At 42.4% G+C, this 17,253-nt stretch overlaps 1 protein-coding gene across 1 annotated transcript in view; it reads right to left on the reverse strand.

Moving 5' to 3' along the window:
* Positions 1-2,813: 2,813 nt before the first annotated feature.
* The window catches only part of LOC120043970 (synaptogyrin-1-like), a 28,561-nt gene continuing 14,121 nt past the window's right edge, over positions 2,814-17,253 (reverse strand). The window contains exons 2-4 of the mRNA XM_038988566.1: positions 6,314-6,551; positions 5,176-5,321; positions 2,814-3,023 (exon numbers count right to left, since the gene is read on the reverse strand). Coding sequence (XP_038844494.1) covers positions 2,814-3,023; positions 5,176-5,321; positions 6,314-6,551 — 594 coding nt within the window. The remainder of the gene's footprint in view (positions 3,024-5,175; positions 5,322-6,313; positions 6,552-17,253) is intronic.

A 17,253-nucleotide genomic window follows, 5' to 3' on the forward strand; every position in this document is an offset into this window, starting at 1 on the left:
ACTCAGTCACACATACATGGATCATTACGAACATTTGGAAAGAAATCACTAAGGTCTTCAGCTGTTGGCATGAAAGAAGAGATAACAAGCACTGGTCTGTCTGAAATCAACTGCTGGTATTCTAGTGCTAAGTCAAATGAGAGATCCCACCCCTCTGACTTTCTCCTCCAATAGGTTTTGAGAAGGTGAGGAGAGAGGACAGGAGTATACAATGGACATTCTCATTTTGATTTTAAGGACATACTCTAGGTCAGTTACTAGTGTCAAGCCAGTGTTGGTCACATTTTGGTTGGCTGTCAACGTTGGTGCATGGGGGTTGGTTATTGGCAGAAAAGGACTTGGCTTTTAAGTTGGTTATGTACGTTGGTCTTCTTTATTGGTGCTTACACGTCATCATTATAGAATTTGGTTACAGATCTGTAACGGCTCAATATGTGTAATTGTGGCTTGTCTATAGTTGTGCTTTACTGTTAGTTGTTCGGTTCCTGTATGTCATACCCTGTCCTTTGGCCTGTATGATGGGATAACCTTTCAGATTTAGTACTGTTAACAGTAGGTTTGGCTTGGGTGTTAACTTGGCATAGATAGGCAGAAAACATTAAACAATGCAGTCCTCCATGTCCAATAGTAGACACCAAACAAAGAAAGCTAAACTGTCAGAAAAGATATGGCAAGCAGGTCCTAGGTCATTGTACAATGACCGGGCCACAGTGTTGAGGCCCACAAAACGCAGTAGTGTTACGTAGGACTTGTGTTGTTCAGGTCTCATCACCTATATCATCAGGCGACTATCTAGTCCCTTTATGTTTTCCAGAAAGTAGTTATGCACATCAATTGTATTCCTAAGGTTCCTTCTTTAATTTGTGTTGATATATGTGGGAGTATAGGTGTGTATGAGCTCCAAGACTGCATCCCGATTCTCCACCTCTCTCCCAAAGTGAGCACTTGCGCACTCCCCATCAAGGGTTGGTGGAAACTCCTTCCAGCCAATGCTTACACCAATCCCATTTTATCCATGATGGGGAGTATGCAAGTACACACTTTGGGAGAAGGGTGGACAATTGGGACAAACAAGTGAATTAAGGCTGCAGAAAATAACCCCACTTCTGGTTAGAACTCTGTCTGATCCCATGGAGGTGGCCAACCAAAACTGCACCCCCCCCCCCCCCCCCGACCATAGTCTCTGAGAAGTCCCTCACTTTCCCCCCATACCCTGCCTCCACCTCCCCGGCAATGTTGTAGCACTCACTCACACACACAGTGATTGCCAACCCTTGATCCTGTTCCACCCCGTTAGCCACCCAAAGTCCCTGTCAGGTATTCAAGTCTCAGATCTGTTAGTGCCATATTGCCACCTCCTACATTGCCTTCAGAAAGTATTCATAGCACTCGATTTATTCCACATTTCGTTGTGTTACAGCCTGAATTCAAAATGGATTAAATAATGTACCTTATAATGACAACGTTAAAACATGTTTTTAAAAAGTTTAGGAAATGTATTGAAAATTAAATACAGAAATATCTCATTTACCTAAGTACTTACTCCCCTGAGTCAATACATGTTAGATCCTTTGGCAGCGATTACAGCTATGAGTCTTTAAGAGCTTTGCACACCTTAATTGTACAATATTTGCACATTATTCTTTTTTAAATTCTTCAAGCTCTGTCCAGTTGGTTGTTGATCATTGCTAGACAGCCTTTTCCAGTCTTGTCATAGATTTTCAAGTTGATTTAAGTCAAAATTGTAACTAGGCCATTAAGGAACATTCAATGCCGTCTTGGTAAGCAACACCAGTGTATATTTGCCCTCGTAACTTTCCTGCTGAAAGGTGAATTTGTCTCCCAGTGTATGTTGGAAAGCAGACTGAACCAGGTTTTCCTCTAATATTTTGCCTGTGCTTAGCTCTATTCCATTTATTTTTATCAAAAAATAAAGAAAATCCCTAGTCCTTGCCGATGACAAGCATACCCATAACATGTTGCAGACACCACCATGCTTGAAAATATGAATAATGTGGTGGTCAGTGCTATTTTGTGTTGGATTTACCCCAAACATAACACTTTCTATACAGGACATGAAGTTAATTTCTTTGTCACATTTTTTGCAGGTTTTACTTTAGTGCCTTATTGCAAACAGGAATATTTTAATTCTATACAGGCCTCCTTTTCACTCTATCATTTAGGTTAGTATTATAGAGTGACTACAATGTTGTTGATCCATTCTCAGTTCTCTCCTATCACTGCCATTAAACTCTAACTGTTTTAAAGTCACCATTGGCCTCGTGGTGAAATCTCTGAGTGGATTCTTTGAGTTAGGAGGATGCCTGTGTCTTAGAAGAGACTGGGTGTATTGATACAACATGCAAAGTCTAATCAATAACTTCCCCATGCTCAAACTAAGCAAATTTTTACTCCTGAACTTATTTAGGCTTGCCATTAAAAAAAAAAAATGGTTGAATACATATTGACTCAAGACATTTCAGCTATAATTATTATTATTTATTTTTTTAAATATGTAAACATTTCTAAAAACATAATTCTACTTTGACATTATGGGCTATTGTGTGTCGGCCAGTGACACAATCTCAATTTAATCAATTTGAAATTTAGGCTGTAACACAACAAAATGTGGAAAAAGTCAAAGGGTTTGAATAGTTTCTGAAGGCTCTGTATTTCATTATCACACCTAACACAAACAGATCTGGGACTTGGCTACTTTTAAAGCCACCCCATGTCCCATAAACATGTCCCCTTAAACCACCCCTAATGCTGAATACCCCTCCCTGGGCCTTCTACTCCCTTGGCCCTCTGGCTCAGTACTCCTGGCCCTGGTAGCCAGTGGAGCCGTCAAAGGCTAGCTCTGTGCTGGCCGCGGGGTCAGTGTCGGCGGTGTAGCCCGTGTAGTCAGTGCCCATGGGGGCCGCAGCGTTGGGGTCGGCGGTAGGGTCAACATACTCCTGGGAGAAGAGGGCCGAGTCAGCCCCCAGCTTGTACTTCTGAAAGCCCAGGAAGGCCTGCACCGCCTTCAGAGCAGAGAGGGTGTTATGGGGCGGGCGAGCAATTGAAAAGGGAATGGGCAATAGTATAGAGGCGATAGCAAAATAATGTATGCGTGGAGAAGGGAAGAGGGAGCACAGACCATAGGGGGCAGCGAGCGATTGGAAAGGGGATGGGAAACAACATGAAAGCAAAAGCAAAACAATATGTGGGTAGGTGGGATAAACAGGAAAGGTGGAGACATGGGGTTGTGTGGGTGGGATTTGAATATGACAGATGGGCAGAATGAGATGACACGATAGACTCAACCAATGATAGTTGGGGAGGGGGGTATGTCAGGTAGCATGCCATTGATTAAAAAGGTATGAAGTAAGATTAGGAGGATGAATGGTAGTTAGAATGGTGGGATAACGAGAGAGAAAAAGAAAGGAAGGAAGGAAGAGAAAATGTTAGAGCGGGAGGATTATTCCGTTAGTCGGCTTTAAGTGGGGAGTGTCAAAACAGATTAGTCAGTGGTCTTGGAATGAAGTGAGTAACCTTTCACCTGATCAGGCACCGTCTTTGTTTTGTCTTTTCAACACAAACATTCACAAATTATCCCAGTGTCATATACAAAGCAAAAATACCCAAACAATTTAAAAAATCTGATTTGAATCCTAACTCATAATACAAAATAACAGACGAAGATTCACAGTGGTTGCAGCCAGCTGGGCCAGGTAACACTAAAAGGCACGTCATTAAGCTGTAGTAGTTAGCTACAGCTGTGGTATGTGTGTATGGGGGAGCATAAGGCTAGATTAGGGAGAGGAGGTGAACAGAGTTCATAGCTAGGCTTTTCCTTCACAGATTTGCAGTTTTGGCATTGAAATACAATGTGAAAAATTAACAATACAATTACTACATATCTAAGAAACAATCTAACAAGGTCTGGGGTCAAACTGGTATGAACTCTGTAAATATTTGTCACTTTCTAATAATTTCCTGAATTGACCCCAAACATGCAAAGTGGCTACAACAGAAAATGTTCAATCTAATTTGAATGGTACCATGAAATCAAATGATTTTACCAAAAAGTTCTTAACAAAATAATACTTTCCATTAAAATAAATTGAGACTACGAGCAAAGGTAAACATAGATAAAATGGTGGATTACTATGCCAGGCAATGAGAACCTGATATGTCAACAGAACCACTGTTTTAACACCACAAAGACTCTCATTTCCGGCAATGGTTTAATATCAAGCCACTTTGGAAGTGCAATCTGAATCCAGCAAGCATATCCTAGCTGTAAACACTAGCCAATCATAGTAAACAAATACAAGGTACTCCTTCACTGTGTTTGGACATCTACGGAGGACATCATTCAGACAGCCTGAAAGGGAAGTTGGTGTGAGGGAAATAACGTTAAGGGTGAGGGTCAGGATATCGATCATTAGGCTAGTGGTGGTGTGGGCTGTGGAATGAACAGCTTGTTGTACTCTTCTTCGAATGACACTCTCTTTATCCTCTCCAGGGACAGCAGTGTCAGAGCACCCTAGAGAGAGACAGACAGGTATGTCAGGGACTGGGTCAGTGGACAGTTATGGTAGAAAGGGTGGTGAGGATGACCCCAATATTCACCAGATACAATCCTTCCATAAAGTAACATTTTATAACAAAAACCTTAAGCTTTTTCTAAAAAGACAGAAGCAAAGATTCAATTGGCAAAGAGGGAGAAACTTAGTCCAGATCTAGCTAAAACAGAGATTAGGCGTTATTGTAGACAACAATATAGCATAGACAAAGAATAAAATGGAGAAAAAGAGGAATCGAAACAGACCCAAAGGAGAAGATAAAATAAGGAGAGAAGGTTTAGATCCAGGTTACAAAACTGTAGAAAAACAGAAGACAGTAGACACTTTTAAAGATGAAGAAAAGCAGTGTTAAACAGAGGTAAGTTAAGACTGACAAAGAGGTGCAGAATGTTAGGACCAAGCTTCAGACAGAGCAGAATTAGAGCCTGATGAAGAAGGCAGAGGTGTTATGTAACCAATTTATTTGAAGGGGCACTGATGGAAAAATGTGATATGAATACATTTTGTGTAATATACATCATCTTTTCTATATTGTAGACGCACAAATGGCCATTACGCCAGACAGGAGGGTTAATGAAATGGTGGCCTGTTGTACTGTACGTACCCAGGTGAAGATGGAGAAGAAGGCGAAGGTAATGGCGGCTCGGGCTGCGTCCGCGCCCTCCCTTAAAGGGTTGTCCTCCTCCTTGGCAACCTGCCACTGGTTGGCCAGGAAACAGAACCCCACAAACCAGACAAATGACCAGAATGCTACAGGAAGGATGGGGTGAGAGAGAGAGAGAGAGAAAAAAAGAGAGAATTACAAAACAGAAACCATTAATACTATGGGTGGTAAAACTAAAGAAAAAAAAATCTGCTCTTAAAATGTAACATACTCAGTAATACCAGATTACAAATGACATGCAAATAAGACTGGTCATGCGACAATATAAAAACATTAGATCAACTACTGATACATAACATATTTTTTGCAACCATTTTACAAGCCTCACAGTAATCAAAACCGAGCCTCTAAGTTCATAACGGGTATGTTAGGGTATATCAGTCACACCACAACTAACCAGAGGGGGGCACCTGTGCACATTCAAAATGGCACCTACAGTCCTCAAGTCTGCCAATGCCCTAGAGCGTGATTCAAATTCCAGGGCTCTGTTCCAATACTATTAATATGCATCCTTCCTTAATCCTTTCCTTGAAGTAATCACCAACCTGATATAATATACATTTGTGAGAGCAATGCAGTGAAGAGCTTGCTTCTACGCCAATCCAGTCACGTCGGAGTGATTGCATCAAGGAAAGGAGGGATTATACATACAGGGCCCAGCACACCTAATGGCTATTGAAGAAACAAGACCTTTATCAATGTCCATGTATTGATCAGTGTTTCCTAAGAGTTTAGAAAGGCTAAAGACAAAGGCCACATCCCCCTCCCCACCCCTGAACTGAATCTCCACAGAGCCCCCAGAAAAACAACGTGCCTCCAAACACACACCAAACTCTTATCATGACCAACTTCAACTAAAACAACCCGTCTTTGCTGTTAACGAACACACAATAACCTCCACCATCCCCCAGTCAAAGATAGTGTAGACCCACACCAACATCATTCCTGTGTGGGGTGAAGTTGTCCCTAGATACTGATCTGTGTTCAGTTTTGCATTTACCATAGTAATGGTTAAGTTTGGGGGAGGAGAAGCTGTTCATAGATCGGTGCCTAGGGGAAACTACACCCCAGATCTTACCAGACACTCCGATGTCAGCAAGCACAGCCTTCTTGCGGTCCTTGACGCTGCTGATCTGGGGGAAGTAGACATCCAGGGCCAGGAAGGCAGCACAACTTAGGAAAGCTAGGGTGCCCATCCCCACGGCGTAGTTACAGGCATTCTGGTTCCTGTTGAAGATGCAGAACTCCTCAATCTCGTCAGGCCGGTTCACATAGCCCTCGTTGGCTATACAGCCAAAGATCACGATGGAGAAGAGCTGGGGGAAGATGAGTGGAAGGGAAGATAGAAAGGGTGTGAGAAAGAAGTGGATTGAGGAGAGTAGAGTAGGGAGAAAAGGAGAAATGCAAAGGAGAAGAACCCGACAAAATCAGTAGATCCAGTATTAAATTCATGTTTTTCCTCAAATCTACACACAATACCCCAAAATGACAAAGTAAAAAGTAATTTTTTTCTTCAATATCTAATTTACATAAGTATTCAGACCCTTTACTCAGTACGTTGTTGAAGCCCCTTTGGCAGCGATTACAGCCTCGAGTCTTCTTGGGTATGACACTACAAGCTTGGCACACCTGTATTTGGGGTCTTTCTCCTATTCTTCTCTGTAGATCCTCTCAAGCTCTGTCAGGTTGGGAGCGTCGCCGCACAGCTATTTACAGGTTTCTCCAGAGATGTTTGAGCTCTGACTGGGCCACTCAAGGACATTGAGACTTGTCCCAAAGCCAATTCTGCGTTGACGTCCTGTTGGAAGGTGAACCTTCGTCCCAGTCTGAGATCTTGAGCGCTCTGGAGCAGGTTTCCATCAAGGATCTCTCTGTACTTTGCTCCGTTCATCTTTCACTTGATCCTGACTAGTCTCCCAGTCCCTTCCGCTGCAAAACATCCCCACAGCAGGATGCTGTCACCACCATGCTTCACCGTAGGGATGGTGCAAGGTTTCCTCCAGACGTGACACTTGGCATTCAAACCAAAGAGTTTAATCTTGGTTTCAGACCAGAGAATCTTGTTTTTCATGGTCAGAGTCCAAGCTTGCGGTCATGTGCTTTTTACTGAAGAGTGGCTTTTGTCTGGCCCCTCTACCATAAAGGCCTGATTGTTAGAGTGCTGCAGAGATGGGAGAACCTTCCAGAAGGACAACCATCTCCACAGAGGAACTCTGGAGCTCTGTCAGAGGGACCATCGGATTCTTGGTCACCTCCCTGACCAAGGCCCTTCTCCCCCAATTGCTCAAATTTGGCCGTGCGGCCAGCTCTAGGAAGAGTCTAGGTGATTCCAAACTTCTTCCATTTAAGAATGATGGAGGCCACTGTGTTCTTGGAGACCTTCAATGCTGCAGCCATTTTTGGTACCCTTCCCCAGATCTGTGCCTTGACACAATCCTGTCTTGGAGCTCAACGAACAATTCCTTCGACCTCATGCTTTGGTTTGGCTCTGACATGCACGGTCAACTGTGGGACCTTATATAGACAGGTGTGTGCCTTTCCAAATCATGTCCAATCAATTGAATTTACCACAGGTGTACTCCAATCAAGATGTAGAAACATATCAAGGATGATCAATGGAAACAGGATGCACCGGAGTTCAATTGAGTCTCATAGCAAAGGGTCTGAATACTTATGCAAATAAGGTATTTCTGTATTTCGCTTTGTCATTATAGGGTATTGTGTGTAGATTAAATAAATGTTTTTCCTTCATCAATCAAGGCTGTAACCTAACAAAAGGTCAAAAAACTCTGGGGGTCTGAATACATTACTACAGTGCATTCGGAAAGTATGGCGTAATGCAGAGAAGACAACATGATCATATCATCGCACCACCCACCTCAAATAGGCTGACACTTTGGGGTAAGGTGAATCCAAAACCTACACATCCACAGTCACATTTGTACCCAGTTGTCTACATTCAGATACATGTATGACAGGACCTGATCTGACATGAGTGTAGATGAAGGAAGATCCTAATGGCACAATGTGAAACAGTAAGCAAAGTAAAAAAACTGGCCCCTCTTGCACCAACGCCAGTAACTAAAATCCTAAAACCATCTAGCATTAAAAACCTCTACTCATTTAATTCACATACATTAGAAAAATGACTCATATACTGGAGTACGTCCCAACTGCTTTAATCCAGGTTGATGTTTGTTTTGTTGATGATGAGCTGGAATGATATTAGGGGGCTTGTGTATACTACTGCATCTATTACGCTCAGGCACGTGCACAGATAGGAGTCAACCTGTGCCCAACATATGCCCCTTTGAACTCCCACTCGCCAAGTGCCCTTTTGCGTGGTGGTATAATTATTATTTTATGTATAAGGTTTTGTCGTTGTTGTTCTGAACCCATTGCCCACAAGTCGTTGTGATGTTGTCAAGTGCACCACCTCCAAACCCGTCCGTTGGTTGCACCTGACGGTCTGCCCTGTACTGAGATTGGATACTGGGCGTGTGCAAACATGCATGGCTTAAGACGAGGTCACCGGTCGAGTGTGTGTAGCAAGCCAACTAGTTTAAACAGTGCTGCCTCAGCAGCATAACATTTGATTAACACTTGATTTACATTATTATTAATAGTCGGTAAGGTTGGCTGATACACGCAGCAGAGAAAGGCAGAAAGAGAGGAGCAGCTGCATCAACGACCCTCGCTCCGACCCGACTCCATCCCTTCCTCAGTCAGCAGCAGCATCACAGGTAGTCTAGACTAGCTAACCACCATATACTAAAATATCCACACAAGCCAGCCAGCCATATATCATGAGTTAGAAGACTATGAATATTATGAAATTATCTTTGAATGCATAAGACATAAATCACAAACTGTAAAAAAAAATACCAGCTGATAGCCCTCCCTCTTTTCCCAAAGTCAGTTTGAGCACCTGCCCGCTGAAGGATCTGTGGACAGCCCTGACTCCACTTGGGTCATGGGGGCCGTCCTGGCAAAGCCCAACGGTTTTAACTAGGGATGCACGATATAGCGGTAAGTATATCGGAAAAAAACTAAAATAAAAAAATTGGCCGATATTAGCTAAAAATGCCAACATCGGCCTGCAAAACCGATGTCAAAGCTGACGTGCATACCTATATAAACGTAGATAGATGAAAAATACAGCGCTACACAGCATTCATAACCTAGCCCACAATGTCTGCTGTGTGGATCTATTTTGAAGTTTCAAAACCAGATAACATATGCAACGTTTGTGCTGCTATTATTTCCCGAGGGGAGAGAGAAATCTTATACCACATCTCATACCACAAACCTAATTACTCATTTGAAAATGCATCACCCCCAGACGTTCAGCGACTACTTAGAACAAAAGCAGAAAAAAATTAAGTGCACACTTCCAACAACTAAACAAGTTCAAGTCGAGCAGTCATTTGAAAGAGTACGAATTTCAGCGAGGCAACTCAAATGACAAGATAATGGAATTCATTGCCCTTGACCCGCCTTTCTTAAAAGTATGGGTAGCGACCCAAAGTGGGTCGCGGACCTGTTAATGGTGGGTTGCGACGTGTCAGTCTACATGTATAATTGTTTCATTAATTACTGGAATTGATTTGGCCATGTGCATCTAAGGGCTCTGTTCAGTGCGCTTTCTGCTTAAGCAGTGGCCTCTGCTCAGTTTGGCAGCTGCGCGAGTTTGAGGGAGATGCCCGTGTGCTTCGCGGTTTACCGGATCTTTTTTTATGCAGTCTTCTTGAAGATCACCCCACAACACACACGATGTAGCACTGTTGTTCAGGCAGCAGATGTGCTGTCAGCCACTAACTTGTCATTCCCACTCGCCATCACTCACCGCTAGCATCAAATGTACTCATGCAGGCCACAAGTTCTGACTGAGCTCAATTGTCATGAAACGCATATACAGCGATTAGTTTATCTCTCTTTCATACACACTTATAACGAGGAGCGCCCACAATGTGTATTGTGTGTAGAAGTGCTTATTATTGAGACTCGCATAACAAATTAATAAAACGACACGTCCTGACCAAACATCCACAAGGAGTTCTTTCAGAACAGAGCAGAATGCGTCAGGAAACAGTGCTTCGACAGTGGAAAAGTAAGTCAGCTAGCAAGGCATTGTTGTCATTTTATAAACAGGTGATAATCAGTAATAAAGGGAGTACTAACTAACTCTCATAGTAGTATATGTGAGTTTCTACAATCCCCTGGCCTTGTACACAGCTAATAGCTAACATTCGCCAAAGCAAGCTAGCTACTTACTTAGGGTTGCACTAAGTAACAGTACAGCTGAAGATGAAATGTACAGTAGGCCTGAATTTCTTACTGTAGAAATGATTGTTGAAAACTAGTCTACGTTGGAACTGTTGCTGTTAAAATACAATAATAATTGTTATTCTTAACTGGAGTAAACTGATTGATGCAAGATGCTTTTTGAGGCAAACACTCACACAGTTCTGGGTTGCTCATCTACAGCAGGAAGCGGCCCCCTGCCTGACTGAGAAAGCAGTAGATGTTCTGATCCAGTTTGGTACCACATACCTATGCGAGTCATTGTTCTCAACTCTGACATACTTAAAGAACAAGTACAGAAATAGTCTCATTGCTGAGTATGACCTCAATGTTGCACTGTCAAAAACTGAGCCCAGAATAGACATGCTTGTTGAAAACTTCAACCAGCCACACACACACACACACCTCTCATTAGGACTGTGTGTTTATTTTCTGGTCTACAGATGTGATCAATCAGTTTATTCAGTTCAGAATAAAAAAAGATTGTATTTTAACAGCAACAGTTCCAACCTAGACTTTCTTTCAACAATTTCTACAGTAAGAAGTACAGTAAGCCTGATCATTTTTCATCTGTACTGTTACTTAGGGTTGTACTATCAAAAATCTTGTGTGTGTTGTTATTCATCTGTGTGATGTGATCAATCCATTTATTCCAGTTCAGAATGAAAATTATTTATTGTATTTTTAACAGCAACAGTTCCAACCTAGACAGATATGTAAGAGTGTTTTTAAAATGGGGGAAAATAAACATGAATACATATTTATATGGAGATTTAATTTTATTGTTTTGTTTTTGTCTATATTGCATTTGTTTTAGGCATAAGGGCAATGAAATTAGAGGTCGACCGATTATGATTTTTCAACGCCGATACCGCTTATTGGAGGACCAAAAAAAGCCGATACCGATTAAATCGGCCGTTTTTTAATTTATTTGTAATAATGACAATTACAACAATACTGAATGAACACTTATTTTAACTTAATATAATACATCAATAAAATCAATTTAGCCTCAAATAAAATGAAACATGTTCAATTTGGTCTAAATCATGCAAAAACAAAAAGTGTTGGAGAAGAAAGTAAAAGTGCAATATGTGCCATGTAAGAAAGCTAACGTTTAAGTTCCTTGCTCAGAACATGAGAACATATGAAAGCTGGTGGTTCCTTTTAACATGAGTCTTCAATATTCCCAGGTAAGAAGTTTTAGGTAGTAGTTATTATAGGAATTATAGGACTATTTCTCTCTATACGATTTGTATTTCATATACCTTTGACTATTGGATGTTCATAGGCACTTTAGTATTGCCAGTGTAACAGTATAGCTTCCATCCCTCTCCTCGCCGCTACCTGGGCTCGAACCAGGAACACATCGACAACAGCCACCCTCGAAGCAGCATTACCCATGCAGAGCAAGGGGAACAACTACTTCAGGTCTCAGAGTGCGCACCCCGCTAAATAGGAGGAGTTGATAGGCTTGAAGTCATAAACAGCGCAATGCTTGAAGCATTGCGAAGAGCTGCTGGAAAAACGCACGAAAGTGATGTTTGAATGAATCCTTACGAGCCTGCTGGTGCCTACCATCGCTCAGTCAGACTGCTCTATCAAATCATAGACTTAATTATAACATAATAACACAGAAATACGAGCCTTAGGTCATTAATATGGTCAAATACGGAAACTATCATCTCAAAAACAAAACGTTTATTCTTTCAGTGAAATACAGAACCGTTCCGTATTTTATCTAACGGGTGGCATCCATAAGTCTAAATATTCATGTTACATTGCACAACCTTCAATGTTATGTCATAATTACATAAAATTCTGGCAAATTAGTTCGCAATGAGCCAGGCGGCCCAAACTGTAGCATATACCCTGACTCTGCGTGCAATGAACGCAAGAGAAGTGACACAATTTCACCTGGTTAATATTGCCTGCTAACCTGGATTTCTTTTAGCTAAATATGCAGGTTTAAAAGTATATATTTCTGTGTATTGATTTTAAGAAAGGCATTGATGTTTATGGTTAGGTACACGTTGGAGCAACGACAGTCCTTTTTCGCAAATGCGCACTGCATCGATTATATGCAACGCAGGACACGCTAGATAAACTAGTAATATCATCAACCATGTATAGTTATAACTAGTGATTACGATTGATTGTTTTTTTATAAGATACGTTTAATGCTAGCTAGCAACTTACCTTGGCTTCTTACTGCATTCGCGTAACAGGCGGGCTCCTCGTGAGGCAGGTGGTTAGAGCGTTGGACTAGTTAACCGTAAGGTTGCAAGATTGAATCCCTGAGCTGACATGGTAAAAATCTGTCGTTCTGCCCCTGAACAAGGCAGTTAACCCACCGTTCCTAGGCCATCATTGAAAATAAGAATGTGTTCTTAACTTACTTGCCTAGTTAAATAAAGGTGTACATTTTTATTTTATTTAAATTAAAACAATAAAAAAACAATTTAAAAAAATTATAATAATTTTGAAAAAAAGATTGGCAAAAATGTACCGATATTTATGTATAGCTGCATATTTTCCTAAGCTTGGGTCCCAGAAAAACACAGAATTTCTCATTTGGGTCTCAGGCTGAAAAAGTTTAAGAACCCCTGCCCTTGACAATCAACCGTTCTCTTTCGTGGATGATGTTGGCTTTCGCCAACTGGTCGAGCACCTCGAGCCCCGGTACACACTACCAAGTAGGCGCTATTTTTCAGATGTTGCCCTACTGGAGTTACACAGTAGTGTTGAAACGCACATCCATGAGCTACTTGTTATGGGCGTCACAACTGACATTTGGACCAGCAATGTCAGCCCCATGAGCATGCTGAGTCTGACAGCACAGTGGGTCGGCGAGGATTTCGTACTGAGGAAAGCCCGTATTGCATGCTCAAGAATGTGCTAGTTTTCATACCGCTGCTGCCATTTCAATGGTATTTGAGAACATGAACACACTCCAAGCTCCATTCGAACAATTGACTCGAGAAATAAGCTCATCAACTGCATCTGCAGCAGATGTGATACCCTCTCACGGCATCGAAACGCTACCCCCCTAAAACTTGCGAAAGTACTCTACTAGAGGCTGTGAACAAGCGATTCGGTGGCGTTCTGAGCCTCTTTACGGTGTCTCCACCATGCTCGATGGTAGGTACAAGGACCGCTACTTCGATGCAGACAAGTAACAGGGTTTACGTGAAATGTTACAGACACATCTGGACAAGATGGAAACGGACACAGTGACAGTACGCACCGAGGAAGAGGACCCACGACAGAAGAGGCCACGGACAGACAGAGCTGATACTTCACTGCTTGACATGTATGATGAAATCCTGGTTGAGAATGAAACGACTGAACAACGAAACAGCACAGCAAGTAAGTGAAAGAGATAATCAAAACCTGTGTTTCACTGGTAATGGGGACATACGTAAATGCCAACAAAATAACTTTTTGGTCTGTGTGTGTGTCTTTCAACTATTAAACTGTACTAGAATGCTTAAAAGGCCGCTACAATTTTAAACATCTGTATCGGGATTTTTTGGTAAGGAAAATATCAGATATCGGTATCGGCCAAAAATGTCATATCGGTGCATCCCTAGTTTTAACAGCTGGCCTCTTCAGACACACACACACATACACACAGTGCTAAGACAGAGAGAGAGCATGCACGAGGGGGTGGGGTGGTATGACAGAGCATCTCTGACGTAATACTGTGTGTGTTGGTGAGCCGCGAGTGAGAATGCAAGTGTGTGTGTTTGATCAGAAAATACACACTGTAGTGCCTTTGCCAAATTACAATCTATTTTGTAGAGTTTTTCCATTTGCTGTGAATCAATTCCCTATACACGGTGTGAGTGTGTGTGATGGTCACCCAGCCATCTGTCAAGTGAAGCGTGGGAATCTGATGGATCGTGGCTGGTAAGCATCCAGATGAGTGGATAAAAACACCATATGTACGAGAAGAAGGAGAGAGAGAGGAAAGAGAGAGAGGAAAGAGAGAGAGAGAGAGCGCGAGAGAGAGAGAGAAAGAAAGCTAGAGTGTAATGGCCTTTAGCCTGCTTTCAATGTGCATCTTTCCCATTGAACCATCATTAGCTGTGCTGAAGCTGGCCCACCCTGGTTGCCAGGAATTCCCCCAACACCTCAGGCTCATAACCAACTGAGTGCTGTACGCTCACTGCTCTTTGACTAAACTGATACTCATTCAATGTGAATATGCTACCTTCGAAACATACACAATATATAGTGTGTATACAGACAATGTATATACACAATATGTCGAAGGTACAAGGCGAACTGAAAGCTGAATACTACTGTATATAACCAGATCCCTTGACAGAAGAGAAAGCAAGGGGGCACTTCATGTTATTACATTCTCAAGGGTACAAGGTGAACTGAAAGCTGAATACTACAAAGACGATATAACCAGATCCTTTGACAGAAGCGGTATTACATTCTCAATACTTTCAGTGCTCACATGCTTGTTAGCATCTCTTCACAATGCCTAGTTTCAACCGTCCAGTATTTATATGAAGATTGTATCGTTGCCTCCTTTCTTCCATGTTCTGAACATTTAAAAAAAAAAATAAGAGTACGGCACCTTGGCTGCTATTTTGGGCTCCCGAGTGGCGCAGCAGTCTAAGGCGCTGCATCTCAGTGCAAGAGGCGTCACTACAGACCCTGGTTCGATTCCAGGCTGTATCACAACCAGCCGTGATAGGACGGCGCACAATTGACCCAGCGTCTTCCGGGTTAGGGTAGGCCGTCATTGTAAATAAGAATTTGTTCTTAACTGACTTGCCTAGTTAAATAAAAGGTTAAATAAAAAAATCTGCTCCATAATTTCCTGCTTTATTTGATCGCAATAGTGATAGTTTTCCTTTGCCCTTGTTTCTCATCCCAAACTCCTCTTAACCATTTTTTATTGTTCATAATGTAAGCATTTCATTGCACCGTTTACACTGTACGCCTGTGCGTATGACAAACTTTGATAATGCAAAGAGGATAGCGGCTCTGCTTGTGGACATGATCTTTGGTCAGGATTTCGTAAATCTGTGAATTCCCTACTCTCTAGTTTTGTCTGCTGGTGTGGTCTCCCTCCTGGTCCATTCACCTACTCCGATCTATAATTACCAGGCTAGCAGCACCGCTCTCACTCCTGTCTGGATCACAAGGCCCCAGCACCTCACAGACATATGAAAGCAGGCATTGTGGCTGGCACCACGTGGGATCCTGAGATCATTAGCAGTAGGCCTTTTATGCTCCTGATGGGATTTAGTGTGTGTGTGTATCATGTGATCAAAAAAAGAATACAACTTTGCTTATGCATGACTTTCTCAAGATGTCAAGACCACTACAACCTAACAATTAAATACATCCCATACATCCTGTTGGATTACTGTCTGAGTTCCAGGTTGTGCCCATGTGTGTGCAGGGTGTCTTTCAGGCAGGCCTACCAGTCAATGCACACCATCACAGCTAGAGCCCCTTAGCTTTGCTGCAAGCTACAACAGAGGCCCACAGAGGCCATTCACTCTTGCTGTCATAGCAATACTGTGAGCAGACTGCACTGGATGCCTTCTCTCCTCTCAATTAATCTGCTTGTGCTAGTCTCCTTCAGTCATCAGTGTAGTCTCCTCCATCATGGAGTACCATTGATACAGATGTACACAAAGGAGTCCTTGACAAACAAACATGGACACACACACAATCACACAGACCGCTTGCTGGCCAGGCACCACATTTCTGCCCTCCCCCACAATCATTCCATTTTAATCTCTGCGACCTTGTGTTCACACACACACACACAGATGGAGAGAGAACGAGCCAGAGAGCGAGCCGGAGCAACCAAGACTGGAAGTCTTTCTCCATCCTAATGCCCACGTAAGTACTACCAGGAAACCAGAAACGCCAACTCCCTACATAGAGATGACTATTTGAATATAGGCCTACCATGAGGTTACAGGTTTACACTTGCACGCATAGTTAGCATACAGCTCAACAAAAACAAACACAGGAGGAAAAGGCACATCCATCCTAGACAAACCAACCTTCAAACCCAATGTTTGCTATGGAAATAAACGGAACAATGTTTTCAACTAGTTACAGTAAAAACAGAACGAAAACCAGTTACAAGATGAAAACCGATTGATACAGCAAGGTTGGTACTTGCAACTTCAAAAACAAAACAGCGTTTTTGAACACACCACTACCTACCATAACCATGTCCCTGGAAAGCGAAGCGATGTCCATATTCTCCACTAGTCTTCTCGGAGTAGATTGGCCTCAGCTACTTACATCATAAGCCCTTATAAAATGTCCCAGTCCATCTGCACCTAAAAGGCTGTGGCGAAAACCCTGTGCCCAGTAGAGCGTCTAGATCCAGATGCTGGTTTTGGCAGGACAGCTCTTATCCAAAAACAAGTGTGAAAACCACACTCAATGACACTGTCATTGTTGTTTTGGGTAACTGTATTAGAGCTCTGCTCCAACGAGCCACACACACACACACAGACTCCGAGGTCCTCTCCACATCGCAGCGACTCATCATCATCACACAAAGCACAAGGAGAGAGGGAAGGAAACGAGACGGCTAGTCGAGAATGTAGTGCTCGTAATAGAGAAGAGAAAGATAGCATTGGTATTGTGGTGGTGAAGTGTAGCTTTAGAATGATATTTAGCTGCTGTACCATAGTGTGTATGTACACTCATGGCACACAC

The sequence above is a fragment of the Salvelinus namaycush genome, chromosome 3 (assembly GCF_016432855.1).
Source record: "Salvelinus namaycush isolate Seneca chromosome 3, SaNama_1.0, whole genome shotgun sequence".
Lineage (NCBI taxonomy): Eukaryota > Metazoa > Chordata > Actinopteri > Salmoniformes > Salmonidae > Salvelinus > Salvelinus namaycush.